This window comes from Mesocricetus auratus, unplaced genomic scaffold (genome assembly GCF_017639785.1).
Source record: "Mesocricetus auratus isolate SY011 unplaced genomic scaffold, BCM_Maur_2.0 Super-Scaffold_100051, whole genome shotgun sequence".
In the NCBI taxonomy this organism is placed as follows: Eukaryota; Metazoa; Chordata; class Mammalia; order Rodentia; family Cricetidae; genus Mesocricetus; species Mesocricetus auratus.
In genome coordinates this window covers 3,922,800-3,943,225 of record NW_024429228.1, presented here as the reverse complement: position 1 = coordinate 3,943,225, position 20,426 = coordinate 3,922,800, and the positions used below count along the sequence as shown (strand labels likewise).

Genomic DNA, 20,426 nt, shown 5'->3' with positions numbered 1-20,426 from the left:
GTCCAAGCTAGGCTTTCAACTGTTTCCACCAAGTAGCAAAAATGCCATAGTCCCACCACACATGTAGAATTTTAAACTCAAATGGTTTGTGGAGCTACATCACCTTGTATGAGACCACCAGGCTTACTACAGACAGACACAGACACACACATGCATTTTGTTTATTGTGTGTGTGGGTTTTGTTGTGTTATTTAGAGACCCTTGCTCTGTACTCCAGACTGGCCTTAAGCCTGTAATCTTTTTGTATCACCCTCCCAAGTGCTTGGATCACAAGTGTGAAACAGCATGCTTGGGTGAGGGCTGTGCATTTGTATCTCTAGATAAAAGGGTCTGTCAAGAAAGCCCGTTTATGTTATAGGGCAAATGAATCAGTTAATAATGAAGTGAATGACAATAAAAGTATTAGCTTGCCTACAAAAATCGTGCCAAACAGATGTAATATTTGCAAAACTTGGTCCTTTGCTATCTAACTTGGAAATGCCTGGATTAATACCACAAGCAACCTGTTTTGTGAATCTTGATAGGAAACCGGACTATTTTCTGACCCTAGATTACATCACTCTAATTGTTAATTATACGTCCTACCTATGACAGACACAGGTTGGCCAAGCACATCATTGCCACTTCTTTATTGGAATCACTAACTCAGACATAAGGGGAATGAGGTCAAGGGCAGTGCCTTTTAGCACTCTGCAATTGACTTTTCTCCTCGATCATGCCAATGCGTCATTCGATAGGTTTGGGGAAAGCTGTTGAAGCAGATATACAGAAAAGCATGGTGATCTGACAAGTGGACTTCATGGCCATTGTTTGTTCAGATCTCATTACAGTTCTTGCAACTCACAAATAAAATCCTGGGACAATCGAACAATAATTAATGAGAATGAAGATTATCAAAACTTAATGTTGAACTATAGTTTGGAATTCTGCCAATATTCTGTATTATCCTGTGTACCCATAGGTGTAGAGATTTATTTTAAATCATGTTCTAAAAACTAGGATCACTGTCAACCATCTTCAATCTAAACAGTTTCTCAAAGGCCAAAAAGGGCAGATATGTGAGTATGTCACCTGAAGTTCACCTCACATTCTCTTCTGTAACTGAGTAATAAAGTCAATCTAGTGACTGCTTATAAGAGGGTTTGGGGGCCACAGGAAGCCTGCTTTATATTGGAATGCATGCTGTGCAATGGGAAACCTGCTGCTGTGCTTTGTGAATTTATTTATTTAATTTTTTAGATAGAGTTTCAATACACAGTGCTGACCGGCTGGAACTCGTGGAGATCTCTGCCTATGTTACCAAAGTGTTAAAATTAAAAGCAGACCAGTGTGTTCTGTGAATCTTGATGAGAAACAGGACTTTTCTGCCATTACAAAACACTGGACACACACTCCTGTGGGGTCCTGTACAGTCAAAATATGTCATGTAACATCATTTCGGCCAACTATACAGAAACAATTCTGACTCATCATTGGATAGAAAAAACCAAAGAAGCAATGAGGATGCAGAGATTATTTTGACATCATTAGCAAGGTAGTGATATTCATTAACCCTGGGAAGCCACACAAGCAATTGAGAAATGAAACCTGTTGTTAACACTTTTGATGGTTGCAGATGCTCAGGGCATACCTCTCTGCCATAATGCTTTCTTGGAATCGGGCTGGCCAGAATCACCTGATCTATCTTGTTTTTAAAGTCCAATCAATCAGCAGGGCTGCCAGGCATAGTACCCCTACAAAAATTTCCTGTCTGAATCAGCCAAGGAGAAGTTCCGTTTTGCAATAGGGAACTCTGATTGTCACATTCATTTTGAAAAGAGATAAATTCCTGGGATCTGTAGCCATGCCATTGTCTGAAGTTGCTCTAATTGCACCAGCATCACATTTGTTCTGTATTTTCTACTTAGAAAAACACTTGATAGGAAAAAAAGTTTAAATGTAGAAATTACAGCTGGAATATGGATCAACTAGGTAGAAAATGAATTATGAGTTAAATGACTATGAGTTCTCTCTGTCTTTCTCTTTGTGTGTGTGTGTATGTGTATGTATGTATGTGTGTGTATGTATGTAAACAAAAATATTTAATAATATTTCTGATGTGCCAGATAGTCTGGTGTGCCCTCATAGAAATCAGGATGAATTTCCTACAAGGGTGTGTCCTCAGCACTGTGACCACTGAAGTTAGGAGTGTCCCAGTGTTTAGTTCATGAATCTCTATTCTACAGTCTATACTAATGTAAAAATGAGCCTTAGTTAGTGACTAATACATGAAAAACTAAGTAAAGATTTAAGATATTAAAGTAACAACCATCATAATCTCAAAATTTAATTGAACAACATTTATGGGAGTATTTTATAAAATTAATAGAGCTATGAAAACACATTTTGGGTTTTTTTGGTGATCGTTCAATCATCCTATATGATTTTTAGTCACAGTGTCTTTTTCTCATGAGGAAAAATCTTACATTTTTAAGTTATAAAATACGGTCTGTATTAGTTTGGACTACTTCAATAGTTTTCAACATAGTGGGAGAAATAAAATGGCCACATCTATTTCTACTGTGATTAGTTGTGAATCTCTTGGTTTTCCTCCTTTCATTGGCAGCGTTTTGAGCAGTAACTCATTAAATTTGCATTTTGAGGACTCAGGACACCCACACATACCCATGTTACCATCACCACAATCAAGGCAACCAAGGTAATAGACATGGCCATCTCCCATATCCTTGTATCCTTTTGCTTATATTTATTCATGTTTTGGTGGGAAGAACAGTGTAGACGGTATCTGGTCTCCTACCAAACTCTAGATGCACAATATCATATTAATAACTTCAGGTACCATGTTGTAGATTAATCTCTATAACCTATATGTCTTGTAAAATTGAAACTTTGCCCATGTCTGATAACATCATTCAATCTTGTGATTTATTTTTTTATTTTATAGGTTCTAAGTTGTCTTCGCTGGCCTGGAACTCTCTATGTAGACCAGGTGACTTTGAACTGATGGAAAACTCTCCCTGCCTCTGCTTTCTGAGTGCTGGGATTAAAGGGATGTGCCACAATGCCTGGCTTTTGTACATCATTATTAAATATACAATGAAAAATGATGCTCCAGATGGCTTGCTCTTTTGCAATTTAAAGCAAAACACAATAGTTATGAAATTAATGGCAACATACATTTATATAATCGTGTTTACTATTAATATTCTTATTTCCATTTATGGAATACGTCTCAACGTTTTTCATCATACTGTTAAACACAGTGTGGTACTCATTTGTCTTTGACAAAAACAAATGAGCAAAGAAAAGTAAATTGCTTAAGCTTTCTATGAAAGTAGAAGAAAAATTTCGTTAGCATTGTCACAGCTAAATGTGTTCTGGAGTCAATGATTCTAAATGATATCATATTTCTCTTTCAAGTTTAAAGCCATACATGAAAAATGGAGCGCTACACCAGTATCTTAGAGCATTAAGAAGCAGCTTCCTTTCCAAGCCGGCTTATCCTTTCCTGGACTGAAGGTTCCCCTTTGCATTTGTCATCTACTGGATGAAGGTAGTTCTGGAAGCACACTTCTCAGAGGCCCGTGTGACCTGCCACTGAAACATAAGTCACCTGGGGAGCCCAAGGCCAACAAGCCCTGCCTCTGAAGCTTCCAGAGCATGACATATGCACACTGTGAAAGTGGGTAAGAAGTTTAGTTTCAGAAAGTTTTTAGAAACTTTTCATGGTACTTGAGAGGATCAACGAAGTTCTATTACCAGTGAATCGCTGTGCTAATTACCTCCAAATTCATTTCCTTGAGTATTTTTCCATATCACTAACATTTTGTCATTGATTTCATTATTCTGGCCCTCAGAAGACTTTTAGAAACCTAAAATGTCATTTGTGGGAATAATATAAACAAGCTAGGATTAGAGTTCTCTCTCAAAGAAAAGTGTATAGATGCATTATATTGCATGGGCATTGTCATAAATAACACTTTATATAGTGGGGTTCATAGGTACACCTCAGGAAGCCACTGAAAAAGTAATTCTAATACGAAAGCAAAGATATAACAGTGTCCAAAAAACTGTCAAACTGTCTTGCTTTACCTTTAAATCTAGGATGTGAGTGTGGCGTATAGATTTTTCCTACATTGCTTAACTTAGGCCCTTATTTTCTTTGGGTTTTTGTTTGTTTGTTTGTTTGGGTGGTAGTGGAGATTGATTCCAAGGTCTTTTACAAACCAGGCATGGACATGTGGTGGTGTAAATTACAAATGCCCCCCATAGGCTCACATACTGGAACACTTAGAGCCCAGCTGGTGGCACTCGTCGGGGAGGTTATGGAGGATTGCAGCATGGCTGGCGGGATGCATCACTCAGACAGGCTTTGGGAGTTCATGGTCACCCCACAACTCTGATTTGCCTTCTCCCTTGGGCTTGCAGTTCATGATATGAGCCCATAGCTCCCAGCTTCTGCCTCTATGCTTGCTACTTGCTGCCATACCACCCCATGTAAAAATGGAACTCTAATATTAAAGCAGAGATACACTAGTGCCTAAGCATTTGTCAAAGTGTCTTGTTTCATTCCAGGATTGTAGAGTGTAGTTTTTTCCTTGCCAGTCGCTTGGGCCCTACCGTGCTGTCTGAACCCCCAAATAACACACAGGACGCTGCATTAATTATAAAGCTGCTGGCCGTTTGCTTGGTTTCTTACTGGCTATCTCTGACTTAAGTATTTAACCCATAATTGTTAATCTAAGTATTTCTCTTACCGGAGAAAAGGGTCCGGACCTCTTACTCCTCTGGCTGCTACATGGTGTCTCCTCTGTGTCTCTCTTTCCCAGAATCTTCCTCAACTCCTAGTCCCACCTATCTTGCTTCCTTAGTGACCAACAGTGCTTTATTGACGTATACACAGGACTTCCCCATCACAGGATGGACTCATCCCTTCTGGAATCATAAGTCAAAATAAACCCTTCAATACCTTGCTTTGTTATGGCACCATGTAATAGCAGCTGAGAGGTTAGGAATATACTCCTCTGCCCCAACGCTCTGTTTCCCCATACCACTCCCTTTGCACACAGGACCTCGCTAAGTTGACCAGGCCAGCCTTTAATTTGCTCCCTCGTCCAGGCAGGCCTTATACTTAAGACTCTCCTACCTCAGTCTCCTGAGAACTTGGGAAAACTGGTATTGCCACCAGGATCATCGAGAAGTAGTATTAGTAATATGGAGCAACAAAATTGTTGCTGCTTAGAAAATAAGTTGGATATCATAAACTTTAAGATATGGTAATATCATTTATAAAACTTGGGAACCTTTAGATTGCAATGTTTGATAGTGATTTCACAACATACTAAGGCAGAAAGCCACATGTTTGTGTGTGCATATATGTATACATTCATTTAATTAACATATACATATGTGTGTGTTTCACTACACACCAGTGAACTGTACAGGGAAATAAACATGAGGGGTGTTAATTTTGGTGTCCCAAACATTGTTTTTTCTTCTAGTTTAATTGTCCAATTTGAGGGAGGAACCAAGTACATCTTTAAACATTCTTTCTGTAAAGCATTGTGAAAGGTGGTAAATATAGATAGAAAAATCTAGAGTTCATTGAAATATGTTAATCAGACATACTAGAAAACATGAATGGAAAGTTCCAAACCTAAGTCAGCTCAATACATTATTGACTCCAAATCACAGAGGAAACAAAAGAAATTATATTTGCATTGATGTGTGAATCTGCTTCCATTCTTGGTAGCATGTAATATATGCAACTCAATAGTTCTAGCTGTCCTTGTAGCCACATTACCATATTATTCAAATGTATCTATCATTTATATGTAAATAGACAAGATGAATGGCTTCTTCATGAGACAACAATTTTCAAATGATAAACAGACACAGGCAGATATTGGGGAGATAAAAATGTTTCAAATATTCATTCTTTTATACTTTTAAGGAAAAGTGGGAATTATTTCAATAAAAAACTAGTGTGGTAATTATAAAAATGAGACCTTAATACAATCACAATCCTGGTAGCTATTCTTCTCAGTAAAAAGTCGGCACCAGTGGTATCTTGTAAATTACATGTTCTCAGATCCATCTGTGAAAACTGGGATGCTAATTATCATGGTTACATTTCATGATTCCACAGTTAAATTCTGAGACAGTGCTACACAAACACCATATGTTTTAGTGAGGGAAATGAAGAAAGATTAATTACTAGTTGAAGTTCAGGTCTTCCAAGCTGTGACACCCTCAGCACAAAAAGATTGTTACATGGTATGCTATACAAATCGGAAGCTTTAGTTAATAGCTGAAATAACTGAAGAGGAAAACTTAGAAACTTAAATTTTAAGTATCAGGAACCCCCTACCCTGCCAAAAAAAATCTTTCCAAGAATGCTTTTGTGAAACCAAGTTACAAATCCAAGGAAAATATTCGGTGCTTCCTCTGGATTCCTTTGATAGTGACCATCCTTTTTGATATGCCTAAAAATCACAACATAAGCACACTAGTAACAAACAGACTACAAATAAACCATATACCTAACAAATGCAACTTAACATTTTCCAGATGTTCTAGGAGATATACTAAAAAAACTCTCACAGGGCCATTATTTTATACAAAATGATGTCTCATGTACTCAGAAAAATCACTCTTTTCAGCGCAGCAATTTAAAAAATCAGCTGTGATCAATGTAAGAATTTTATTCATATTTAGCTAGCCTGAAGTCTTATTTCACTTACCACATATTCAAAGACAAGCGTCAGTGTTTCCTTGGTGTGGATGATGTCATGAAGCAGTACAATGTTGGCATGCTTCAATCCTTTCAACAGAGAGGCTGTAAGATAAAGTGGACAGAGAAACCATTTACCATCAGTTGCCAGCAGCCAGCATGTTTTATTATCCATTTGGTCATTGTCAGATGAAAGATGTCTATTTCCCATGTTCTAAGCCAATAACTTTTCAGAATAATGGGGAGGGGGCGGACGACAAGATTTTCATGGAGAGAAACTCCCACCTACTTCAACTGTGAGTCATTAGCAGCCTCTGGAAAGGTTCCACTGAGTTCAGAGTGCATGCTTGCTGTGGTTTCAATTCTTTCAAATGGAAAGTAGTAAGATGCGTTTGTGTGTGTGAGCGCACGTGTGTGCGCATGGTACAGCCCAAGTGGGGAAGTCGGAGGACAATGCGCAGGGGTTGGTTCTCTCCAGCTACCACAGGCTGTGGGGCAGAATTCCCGTCAGCCATCAGGCTCAGCAGCAAGTACCTCTGCCCACTGAGCCACCTCACTAGCCCATAACTGTTTTAAATTTTTGAAGGTTGTTTTAATGAGGATTATTTACTATCAATACGGTTTATCCTAACTTATGTTCCGTGTACATGTATTCTATTAGTACCGGATGGAAAGTCCTGTAAACATCAACTAGGCCATATTGCTTCACAAGACAATTGAGATCTTCTAAATCTTTATTGACTTTCTGAATAGAGTAACAGTTCTACCAATTACTGAGAATGCAATGTTAACGTCCCCAACTACAATTGTGGCTTAATCAAAGTATCTTTTGAGTTCTCTAGTTTTGTTTTTTCCTTTTTTGCTTCTTTTTTCTCATTATTTTTGCTTACTTTTTTTTTTAGAAAAGAGCTTGCTTCACATGTTAATCCCAGCTCCCTCTCCCTCCCCTACTTCCACACCCCCTGACCCCCACCCCCCAACATCCCACCCTATCCCAACTCCCTTCCAGAGTCTGTCATTTCACTCAGGGCAGGGTCTAGGCCCTCCCCCAAGAGTCCAGACTGAGAGAGCCTCCCTCTTTGTGTTATGGACACACGACGTCTGTTTGTATGCCAGGGATAAACACTGATCCACTGCCCAGGGCTCCATAGGTTGCCCAGGCCTCTTCACTGACTCTCACAGTTATCTGAGGGAGTCTCAATTATTACAGGGTTCCTTTAATCAAACTGGACTGTGGGGATGTCTGTGGAGCATTTTCTTGATTGCTAACTTTGCTAACTGACACAGGAGGGCCCAGCCTACTGCTACTAGTGCGATTCCTACCTACACAGATGTTTCTAGGCTCAATAAGAAAGCCAGGCGAGCAGAAGCCAGGGACAAGTCAGTAAGCAGCACTTCCCCTGGTTGAAGTTTCTGCTCAGATTTCCATCTGTTATGGATGTAAGGAACCTCTTTCCATAGAGTGTGCGTGCTTTGGGGAACAGTGTTCATTGCAGCAATGGAAAACAAACTGGTGTGTATGCACGTGTACGTGTGTGTGTGTGTGTGTACACGCACGTGTGTGTGTGCGCGCGCGTACACGCGCGTGAGCACACGTGCATGCACACAGGCCAGAAGTCTTCTTGCAGAAGTCAGTTCTCTTTCCAGTGAGCACATGGTTCCCAGCTGCTGACCTCACGTTGTCAGGCTTGCTGGCCTGAGCCTTTTACCTAATGCGTCATTTCACAGCCTGACTTCCTTGAACTCTCAAAGCGCTGATGCTCACTGCACACACCTTTCTCATGCTTTGTTCTTTGGGAATTGGCCCTTTTATGGCTGGGTACTGCTTTGTTACTGGAAGTATTTACTGCTCTGCGCTTACCCTTGTGTGGCCTGTCCAGTTTGAAAGTGATTGTTTACATGGTGGATCTTTTATGGTACTTTTCCGTTTGTTTGTCTTATCAATACTGCCATAAGGAAGTGAAGTTTCACAAACAGCATGTAACTGGACCGTATGTTTTTAAATCCCGCCCTGACAATGTCTGGTTTTTACTTGATGGGGTTAGGGTCACTTGCATTTATTGTAGACATTAAATGTGCATACTATTTGCATTTCCCCTGAACACCTGGCTATTTAGTTTTCATTTATTTGGGGTTTCTATCTTCTATATTTCTTGGGAGTCCAGCTAACAATCACTTCATTTCATTTTCTCTTTTCTTTTACTTATCTTCTGCTGAGCTTTACATTTTCAATCCCACAAGGCTTTCTGTCTGTTTGTCTAATACATCCAAAGGACTGAAGAAGAAACATTTAATTCATATCACAGTATTCTATATGGTTTTCCTTAGTTTCACAGTGGGTTTCTGGCGTGTATCATTAGCTAAAGTGTGCAGACTCCCATTGCTCCTGTCTGTAGATGCAGATCCCTTTGTTCTCAGTTAATGGGCTGGAGCCCTAGTTGGAGAGTCCTCTGCCTCGACACTCGCATCCCCTTTGTACAATCGGGGTTGGTAGCTGAGAGGTGAGGTGACCTTTCCCACCCCTCCTGATCCCTCTTATTCCCCGCCCTTACTTCTCCATTTTCAACATCATTCAAGGGGGCTGCCCTTCCTTCATATAACTTCAGCTCCACGGAGGAGTGGGCTTCCAGGATCAACACTCCTGGTGCCTCCCACCTCAGCCTCCTTTGCTACAGACAGTGCTGCCAAGAACACTGATTCTAGCTTCCTTCTTCTCCTGTGTTTTCCTGAGCTTCAGAAAAAAAAAAAACATAATCTCTGTCCCTTTGTTGTTTCTTAGCCCCCTCTTGGGCCTCACCAGCACTGCTCCCTGGACCATCAAGGTTGTGATGGTTTTCTCTATTGACCCTGAAGGCATGAGTCACCTGTGTGAGTGAATGGAATCAAGGGCAGGCCGTCAACTTTCTGCTCCGCAATGAGAAGGACATGTCTTCTATCACTGCGTCCCCATTGTACACAAGGCCTGGCTCATGGAAGGAACTCAAATTTACTAGCTGTCATTCAATTTTAGGAGCCGTGTATACTCAACATCTAGGCCATCTCTCTACCCCTGATTCCTTTATTCTCATGGAATTAGACACATGTAAGACAAAAGGTCATCTTTAGACTTAACAAGTAATGGCTTGTAAATACACATATGATTTTGACCTTGTAACTCTTTTTTAAACTTTTGTTATAGGGCAATAGTTTGAAATCATTTTAAATAAAGTCCAAATATATCACTATTGTTCATTGTAGTAATTTATAATCTACCTTTTAATTATTCAACTCTCTCATCAGCTTCCTACCAGGAAAGTCTTAATAAATTGCCAGGACTCTGTTATTAATCTGCAGAACAAATGCAGGTTTACAGGCTGCCCTCCACACTTTTCCTCTGAGGCCAACTTCAGGAGAGGCTGTTATCTGGAACCACAGCAGGGTATTTGGAATTGATGGTCGGGACAGTGCTTAACACCCACTCTGTGAAGGAGGATATCCATCGGAAACCAATGAAGGACCAGGGAAATCACAGTGCATGAAAGGATCCTGGCTGGCTGTGGGAGGCGGGTTTCAGAAACCTATTATGTAACATTATTTGTAATCTTGTCCAATTTCGTTTTTCAGTGCTCTCTCCTGTTGTCAGGTTTAGTGATGACCCATCGGCAAGGATAAAACTCTGAAAAGGAATGGAGGCTTTGACTGCGGGAGCAACCCCACGTTTAGAGGACCTTTTGCTGGTTTCTTCTTTGCCATTCCCCCTATCATGGCCTTTCCCTTTTCACTGCTTCCTCTGGAAGCCTTCCTCATTCCTCAGAGTGATACCTTCATACTCTTTATGAATTACTGCGCTTGCTTCCCTCACAAGCCCAGCAGCAACAGATGCCTGTTAAATTTCATCTTAGGTGAAATTGGTATTTTTTCCCTTGAAAAACTCTGACATCACAGAAATAAATATTTCTTGTCATTTCACAATGCCATGTGATGTTTAAAAGCCTCTAAATACCTTTTTTTTTAAAAATGGGTCTCAATTTTGACAGTTTGTAGATTTCAGAATATATTTATGTATGCTTTCTCAACATACTGGCAGCCAAATAAGTATCACTATTTGAAAGTAAGTGTTCTTTTTGAGATTAACGTAATGAATCTGTAACTGGAAAAGGACAGAGCCATAATTTCCAAAGGTGATGACAGGAACATGGCATTTGACAGTGGAAAACAGCCAGCAATCTACCAACACGAGGACAGGTGACAGACACGACTACTTTGCGACTGCCAACCCGGTAGCCACTGTTGTAGCAGGTGCCCAGGGCTGTAGTTCCTGCTGCCACAAAGGCAAATAAGTCTCTTGGGTGCCAGGCTAATCCAGGGACACGCAACACGGAGTTCTGCAGCCAGTCTGTCCTTCCCCACAACGAACGCTGTCAAAATAACACCCTCGGAGACTTAGCTATATCATAAGTATACCATGTGTTATTCGCTGAGAGTTTGCAAACAAATCAAATCCTGCAACATTTGCATTGGTAACTCAGTAGATTTCCTTCCTGTACAAAGTTTGGTCAACCATTGAGCAACATTTCAAATTCAGTTCACCAGGAGGGTTTGACATGACTTAATTGTGAATGATGCAATATTTTGAATTAGGATCGAGGGTGAAAATCATCGTTTTGGGGTTCTGACATTACAACAATATGACGGAAGGTAACTGTGGAATGCAGGGAACTCCACCATCAAGGGGTGGGATTCAGACACAGAATCAGTCAGTCACATTGGGACATCCCACCTTGAGAACAGAGATAATCTCCATCGAATTAAAATGGGATGAATTTTATCTAAAATTGATCCCATGATAAAAATAGAATCTGAATCAATACATAAAGTTAAAGTAGGTTTATTTGATTAAATCCCCAATGCAACACATAAAAACTGTTTATAATGAGGAAGGGAACCAAAATTTGAGAATGTCAAATTCTCCTTGGAAAGAAATGACAGAAGACAAGTCTTCTCTGTAACTTCAGCGTTTGGAAAGAAATGGGGCATTTACCATTTCCTGTCATCTTTTCTGTGTGTCTTTGCCACTGGGTGAGATGTATCTGATTTTTCCCAGACAACAGCAATTAGTATCCATTAAGTCTAAACATCCAACCATATCTCAATCTACAAACAAACACCACATAAATTTTTTTCAGCCTATACTCTGAAATTCACAGCTTACTATAAACAGTAAAACTGTCATCTGAGAACTCCCATCTGACTTCTTAGTGGATTCTGAATATTTTCTAAGCTAAAATATTGTGAATGGGAAAATCTTAAGGTAGAACTGGGAGAAATGGGGGGGGGAGAGATGACTCATTGTTTTCTTGTGTCTGTGGTGGGGATGTACCCTGAAGATTGATGGGTGGCACCGGATACTCCACCCACATTCTGTAATGTATGCTGCCTACCTGGACATAAGCTTGAAAAACTATACGAGCTATAGTTCTACTCATTCCTGGTTCTTCCCTTAATGATAGCCAATATTGTAAATACACACACACACACACACACACACACACACACAGAAAGAGAGAGAGAGAGAGAACCTCAGACTAATCAAAAGTGTGATTATAACTTCATGTGTGTGTGTGTGTGTGTGTGTGTGTGTGTGTGTATGTACCAGTTTACATGAATGTATATGCACATGTGTGTGGAAGCCATAAGTCAAGACTGAGTATCTTTCTCGGCTCTCATTTTTTTTGAGGCAGAGTCTCTCACTAAATCAGGAGTTTGCCAGTTTGGTCAGACTGGTGGGCCAGCCTCAGACACCCTTCTGTTTCTATGCACTGGGATTACAGGCACACTACCCTGCTAGATTTTCTTTCTTATATAGGTTCTGGGGGAATTGCTTTTGAGGTTTCATGTCTCTGTATTAAGCCATCTCCGTAGACTGCTTTTTGCATTTTCTATACACATACTCTCTGAGTGATGTGGGGAAGAAGCCATAGCTTATCCAGAACACAAGGCTAAAGTAAATATGCATCACATAGACTTAGATCCCACACAGGCTTAATAGTAATGTTTTTGCTTCACAGATGTCCTTCAAATACGAAAAGGAAATTCTGGGTTAGAAGTAATTTTTTTCACACACAAAACATCTAGCTGCTATTGTGATTTCTTCTTAGCCTTGTTTTCCTATAGGAACATAGGCAACAATTCAACCCCACACATGCCAACTGTTCTGCCTCTCTGATTCCCCCATGACACAAAAGTGGAGACACATAATTGGACTTTGCAGCTTCCATTACCCCTTTAGCATCAATAACCCCCTTATCCTTCACTTGACTACCTGCAAAGATCAGTTGTCTAGGAGTTATTTCCACATGCAATACTGACTGCTTGCTATATCACTTCAAAGAACATATCCCTCTATTAGTGAGGCTCAACCATGAGAACCGTCAATATACAACCCAATAGTGCGTGGTTCAACCGAAGGAAGTCGAACTAATGCAAAGTGACTAAGAAGTCTTCACAAATGCACTGTTACCTTTTCCACTGTTAATACTCAAATCAACCAAACTGCCGTGAAAGAGCAAAGAATTGACTACAAAAAAGGAAAGTCCTAATCCAACCAATTTTCTAACTGGGAAGAAAGAATTTAATTTTCTTCATGTGCTTTCCTCTCTCATTTGACTTGCTTGTGACAAAGAAACACTATTTTCATAATTTAAAATGTTTCTGGAAATTTGCTTATTTTCAACAGACTGCGCTAAAAAGTATTCAGATGCTTGCAGGCACAATTAAAGTGCAACTGCAGAACACTTACACTGTAACTGAAGGGATAGTCTTTACTACTCAACTTCTCACCTAAAGAACTAGTAAAAAACAGTGTAAGGAGAGCCCCACTCGCTCCCTTTTAACTCAAGAACACTGAGGGCACATAAGAAATTATTCTTTTTTTTCTCATGTCACATGAATTGTTGGAAGTACTCCTTTTCTAAAGACCGATTTTCCTCCAGCTAAAATTAATTCTCACGTTGCAAAACACTTCAGCTCCTGTACAGACTGCAGACAGTTCAACCTGTAAATCTCCCAACATCTGGCCTACCACAGTCCAGTTAATCTTGTTCCCATTTGCCACAGGAATGAGCCATTCAAAGGCAGGCAGTACATAAGTGTTGACCATGTGGTTCTTCTCATATGTGAACACATCCCTGGGAGCTTCTGCAGAAACTTCAAGTGCACAGCAATGGGGTAAAGGCAACAGCAACCGTGCTCTGGACACCAGCTTTGGGCAAAAAGGAAATAATTCGAATGGAGATTCTAGAAGGCTTGCTGATGCAAGAGTTGGTTGCATCTCGCTGTAAAGGCTACTTTTAAAAGCTTTGGGGGCTCATTCCATCTTAATAACTTCATACACTATTATACAAGTTTTAGAAATACAGTGAGTAAAACCATGCAATGCATATCATAAGGAGGCTATGTGTCTCCTTATGTCTTCTGAGAAGAATGAATATTTTTAACATGTATGTTGCTATTGTTAGTCACCAAGCTCCTTATGCCTTCTGAAAATAAACATTTATATCATATACGATATAATTTGTGGCCATGAATTAAATCAGATTCTGAAGGTTAATATGAACTGTCAAATTGACTCCTAGGAGGGAAAGCTCTGGACCAGTGTGTGAACAATTGTCTATATGGCCTCTGAAAATGTCCATGAGGGATGACCTTCATCACTGTAACTGATGTGGGAAGACCCACTGTTATTGTGAGTAACATCACCCCATAGACTGGGAACTGGGAACTGCATAAATTGGAGAGGGCAAGCTGAGCTCTGGCATGCATGCATTCACTGCTTCTGAATGTGAATGTAACATGACTAGCTTCTGTTATGCTCCTGCCATAATGACTTCCCTTCAGTGATGGGCAGTGACCTGGAATTGGGAACCAAAATAAGCCTGTTTTCCTTTATATTGCTTTTGTCAGAGTATTTTATCACAGCAACAAGAAACTGAGAAGTAGTTAATATTCTTTCATACAAGTTCAAGGTCAATGCCTCCTTTGTCATGGCTGTGTTCCAGTGCCTGATGGAATACATATGAGACACTAAAGAGGTACAGCATGATTCAACACACACACACACATACACACACACACACACACAGACGGGGAAAAAAGAAAGAGAGAACAGACCATGGTAACAGACTAGATTGCAAGTTCAAATCCTGAGCTAGAAAGCAGAAGAAATTCTTGGCTCCACACTTTTGTATAGTATTTTGGCATATAACCTTGTTGTGTTCAGTTCAAAAAGGCAAAAAAAAGTCAACCTACAGCATCTCAGTGTGAATAAGCCATTAATAAGATCATGGATATATGGCCATTAAATCATATCACAATTTCCAAAGTCAGGGAAACTGGAAGATGTGCTGTAAAATGCTACAGAACCATCACTTTGGGAAACCGACACCTCAGTGTCTGGAGACACTGCAAACAGATCAGCATCCCAGACAGAAAAAGGGGGAGGAGGTCAATGAAAACCAAATGCTGATTTTGGTTGGGGCTGAGCTAAGATTTTAAGCATACTAGCACTTCATTTGACTGACTAACAAACCCACAGGAAGAAGTTACACACCATAGCACAATTCAGGTCAAACTGCATTGTCCTGGAGTACACATCCCATAAACCATTCACATTCCAGCAGTTTCATCAGCATCACCCCTACCACAGACCCTGGCAAGACATCATAAAAGTACCTATGACTAGAGAGGTCACACTTACTTAATCCCCCAACTAACCCCAGTGTCTTACTGCAATGACACTAACATGCAAAACCTAATCAGGTTCTCCTGTCACCTACACATACCCTCCTTTTCAGTGACCACAGATAACCAGATGATGCGACACTTGGCCCACTCTCACTGTAACTGGATGTCCAAGATCTTCACAAGACATTTAATCTAAAGAAAACAATAATGGCTTCAGCCTGGCCCTCTAAACATGATGGGAAAGACTACAGAATACAGGCTCTCCTTGCTTGTACTTCTCTCTTGCTAATGTAACATTCAAAGGCTGCAGCAATAAAAAATAATTCTTGTTTATGTCAAGTCATAGAGAGCAAAATCTTATTTAATGACTTTGGGGAGATGCTTCTCTTGACTTATTCTGAAAAGAATTCTCTAAATCTCCTTACCACTAGCAAATCTACTGGGTTACAAACAATAACAGTCACTTTAAAAGCTTGCATTTGGGGCTCCTATTTTCCCATTAAAAACCATTTTGGCTCGTCAGAAGCTGCCAACACCGGTGCCGGATTTCACACAAGTACTCTGCAAATGCTTAACTCAAGACATTTGAAGGTCTGATTTACTATGAGGACAACATTATATAATTTATGATTTTTAATTCACAAGTAAGTTCAGTTTGTAATTGCTTAAGAGAATTCCAGCTACTCAAGAAATCAGACACACAAAAATAGGTTCATCTGTTACAAATTAAAAATTTCCAGAAATTTTGCATCTCTGTTTCTACCATTGGCAACAGAAGAATTGAGGGTGTATCTGGTTTCTAAATAAGAACACTGAACTGAACTCCTGGAACACAGTGACAGAGAGGGAGAAGTGATGGACAAAGGGGTCAAGACTGTGCTGGTAAAACCCAGAGAAACAGCTGACCTGAACAAAGGGGAGATCTTGGACCCTAGCCTGATGGCTGAGAGGCCAGAATGGGACTGATCCAGACCCCCTGAATGTGGGTGTCAGTGAGGAGACCTAGGCAATCTATAGGGCTTTGGGTAGTAGATCAGTATATATCCCTGGCACACAAATGGACTTTGGGTATCTATTCCCACAATGAGGGATGCCTTCTCAATCTGCACACTCTGACAGACTCTAGAGATCCCCATGGAGGGCCTTACCCTCCCTGGCGAACGGAGTGGGAACTGGGGGGGGGGGGGCTGGGAAGACTGGGGGGGGAGCATGCATGGAGGGAAGGGAGCTGAGACTGACATGTGAAGCAAGCTTGTTTCTAATTTAAACATATAATAAAAATTAATAATAGAATAACCCTACTGTGTACTGTAAGTCTCAGATATATGAAGGAAATGGAGCTATCTCAGAGTCTGTGTTTGGTGGCTTACGCCAAGCACATTACCTCCTTTCACGTACATGAAAGGCAACTCCTGAGAAACAAGGCAACTCCAACTTCCATGGACTTGCATCTTCCTTTCTAAAAAGTGTCACCGTGTTTCATGTACATTACATACATAATGTGCTAAATGCATCCATACTTTGACTTCTACAAAGGTGACTGAATAAATAAACACATTGGAAATAAGCCTCACTGAATTACAATGGTGAATGGCCCCTTCCAAATTTCTGAATGCAACATATTGTTTGGCAGTTATGAACACTGAAACCGAGAAATGCGGCCATGGATCTCAAACTCCAGCCTTCTCTGTCCAGATGCTATGCAATGGTGCTTTTTGAATCCAACTAAGCATTGTCTGTTTCTCTCTGTCTTCATTTTCCTATCTTTGTTCCTACATTTTCCCCCTGTGGCCTTGGATTCCCCTTAGCTTCAGGCGTTTCCAGGTGCTGAGGGCAGAAAATCTTGCTGCTGGGAAGGATGTCAGATAAATCTTGACTGTTGTGAAAACTTCACATGTAGCATTCCCACTACAGTGAAGGCTTTTAAGAGACAGTAATAAGAAAAGAAGAGCACTAAAGGGAAAATTGCTTTTATCTGATCAAATTCCCTTCTCTTTGTAAAGCCTTTCAATAGCATCTCACCAGACCTTAGAAGTGGAACAATAGGCCCTTAATGGAGCTCTCCAAAGCCTCCCACAGTTCTACCATGCTCTGGGTGCCCAACTTGCAGGGCTTCTCTGGGATCTGCAGCTCATGTGACCTCTCAGACTTCTGGCAAGTTACCCCTCTGGATCTTATAAATGCCCTCCACGGGTTCAGATCTTACCTTAGCCATTTCACTGGCAAGCCTTCAGAAGCATTTTCTACCAACTCCTGGATGCAGTGCTGCCCTGCCGCTGAGTCATAGTTACCTGATGACCCGCTTCAGACTGATTAGTCAGTGTGTACTGACTCTACCTGAGTCTCCAGCTGAGGCTGTTTACAGAAGATGCCTACAACGTACTGCTTGAATAACAGAGACACGGGTAAGAAAGAAGGTCTTCAAATGCTCTATAAATCATTGCAAACAGCACAGGTCAGATTATTACTCTCTGCCACAGATTGGCCATTTTAGTGCGCTGTGTTGGATCCAGCCTGGATATGCTGATTTAATATGCTTGTTGTCAGTTTTCTATCAGCTGGCAAGCACAGGACAGCTATCTGTTTTTATTGAGGTAAAAGAAGCCCCCTATAATGACATAGGAGTATTCCTTTCATGAGTTGGAAAATACAGCATCTTAATGGTCACTATTTTAGGTACTTTTCTATTGTTGTAATAAAATACCATGACCAACAAAACTTGTGAAAACAAAAGAGTGAAGTGCTTATTTGGGTTTACTGTTTCAGGGGGTTAGAACACACGATGAAAGAGCCAAAAAAAAAAAAAAAAAAGACATGGTAGCAGGAACAGATGTGGACTCACACCTTAATACACAAGCAGGAGGCAGGGAAGGCACTCTGTAAACTTCAAGCCCACCAGCAGTGACACACCTCCTCCAACAAGTCCACGCCTGCTAATCCTTCTCCAACAGTTCCACCAATCAGAGTTCAAGAATTCAATTTGTTATGGGGGCAATTCTCATTCAAACCACAATAGTCACTAACAATGAACTGTTTACTTTCTACTCAAAGTTGAAATTATGGAAAAATGGTAAAACATTAGCCTGGAGAATGCCATTTATTTTTGAAAGCTCTTGTCAGAAACTAGAATGACATCCTGACATTGTGCCCAGCAGGAGATAAACTCTTCAACAAAATGGCAACCAAGAAAGGGGAGACATTCTGACCATACATGGATCACAGGAGAGCCAGATGGTAAGGACCAATTTGTTTAAAGTATGGAACATTTCAATTTTCTTGTTATGTGCTTAAAGATCTGAGGATTGCATATAAGTTGTTTAACTCTGGCTTTTCTAGAAATGCCTGGTCACTCAGGCCTTATGGTGTAGGTAAACCTTGCATAGCTAGAATATAATCCAACCTTGAAATAATTATCATTTCCATGGTATCTAACCCTCCCTTCCCCAGGCAGCAAAGACTATTGCACCTTGCATTCACCAGGCTGCTTAGTCTGTGATCCATGAGTGAAAATTTGAATGTCACATAAAGTTCAACAACACTTTTACTCTCCATGATAAAGTAACAATTATGAAGAAACTGGAAGTAATCAATGCACAGTAACTTTTATGAACCCACAAATACATAAACAGAACAAGAAACAGAACTGGAAGGACATGGGAGAAGATATTATAACCTGGTCATAACCCAACCAAAGTAATATTAGAATCAGAACTATAACCATTCATTACTCAAAGCTAGAGTGTCTTCCCCTCAGTAGAAGGGCCAACTTCTTGGTGTTGCTAGTACAGGACTTTACTGGATTTGCTTAGCTTTCCTTTTTCACTCTAAATACAGAGTCCTTGACTGACAGATCTAAAATAATATACTTTCCCTTTGGCTAGAAAATGTATTGAAAATCATCACAGTAAGAATGTCTCTCCCCATATCTGGCACTCTGATTTAAAAATTACTCATAGGTTTTGAAAAGGTAGCCACTAATATTCTGATACTCACCCTAAGAAAATGAGGAACAAAGAAACAAAATGAACTTAATTCAAGGCAGCAACAAAGAGTCAACAGCCAACCTGGGTCAGCAACCAGGCTTTGGTTCCAAGGACCTGCTAAAGCTGTGACTTCCATTTCAGAAAGTGACAGTCAATGCTTATGATGGGCTGACAGTTGCCATTCCAGCAGACACATGGGGAAAAGAATGCAGGAGACAGTTATCAGGGAAAATCACTGATGCAACAAATACAGAGTCAATGAAGCCAAACAACTATTGGCTGAGATTCAAACCCTCATGGTGGCGCTGATGTGAGGGTATGTTGGCATGATAGGAGATATTGATCAGCATCTATCAAAACTTAAAATGTTGTCCTTAGGCCTTGACACAGCATGTCTCCAAGGACTCTATCCTGTAAATTAACAAGAAAGTTTACTATAAGGCTATTTGGAAGCACTGAGAATCTGGAGATAATCTAATTTGTCATTCATTGTGCTCTGTTTAATAAAGTATGACAGATGCATATAGTAGAAATACTTTCTAGAAACTTAACAGTGTGCAGCAATTCTGAAAGTAGTAATATTGCAACATTCATAAGATACATTAGATGGAGGAAGAAAACCTAGAACACTGAAGACTGAGGAAGGGGTGGACTATTCTAGATGCTCTAAACAAAGCTTACCCATATTGAAAGACACAGAGCTTAGGGGCTGAAATGTGTAAGAGTAGGGATTAGCTTCATTATTTGTTTTTTGTTTGTTTGTTTCCCTAGACAATTTACCATATCAAACATAGTGAGTAGAATGTTCTTGGAGGGGGGTGGGGACTAATAACACCAAGGAGTCATTTTACTTTATATTTCCCTACACTTACATTCTCTGTGTGTATATATTTGTGTGAAGCTATGACACTTGACCTGATAAAGTTCCCCACACGAGCTACAGATGATCAAAAACCCAAGTACCAGGCATGAAAAACCTCTGTTCAAGT

At 40.3% G+C, this 20,426-nt stretch overlaps 1 protein-coding gene across 8 annotated transcripts in view; it reads right to left on the bottom strand.

The window, feature by feature from the left end:
- Cdk14 (cyclin dependent kinase 14) overlaps window positions 1-20,426 on the bottom strand; it is a 535,385-nt gene that overhangs the window by 297,071 nt on the left and 217,888 nt on the right. For all 8 annotated transcript variants that reach the window (XM_013123504.3, XM_040735840.1, XM_040735837.1 and 5 more), the window contains one exon: window positions 6,744-6,838. In XM_013123504.3, the coding sequence (XP_012978958.1) occupies window positions 6,744-6,838 (95 nt within the window). The remainder of the gene's footprint in view (window positions 1-6,743; window positions 6,839-20,426) is intronic.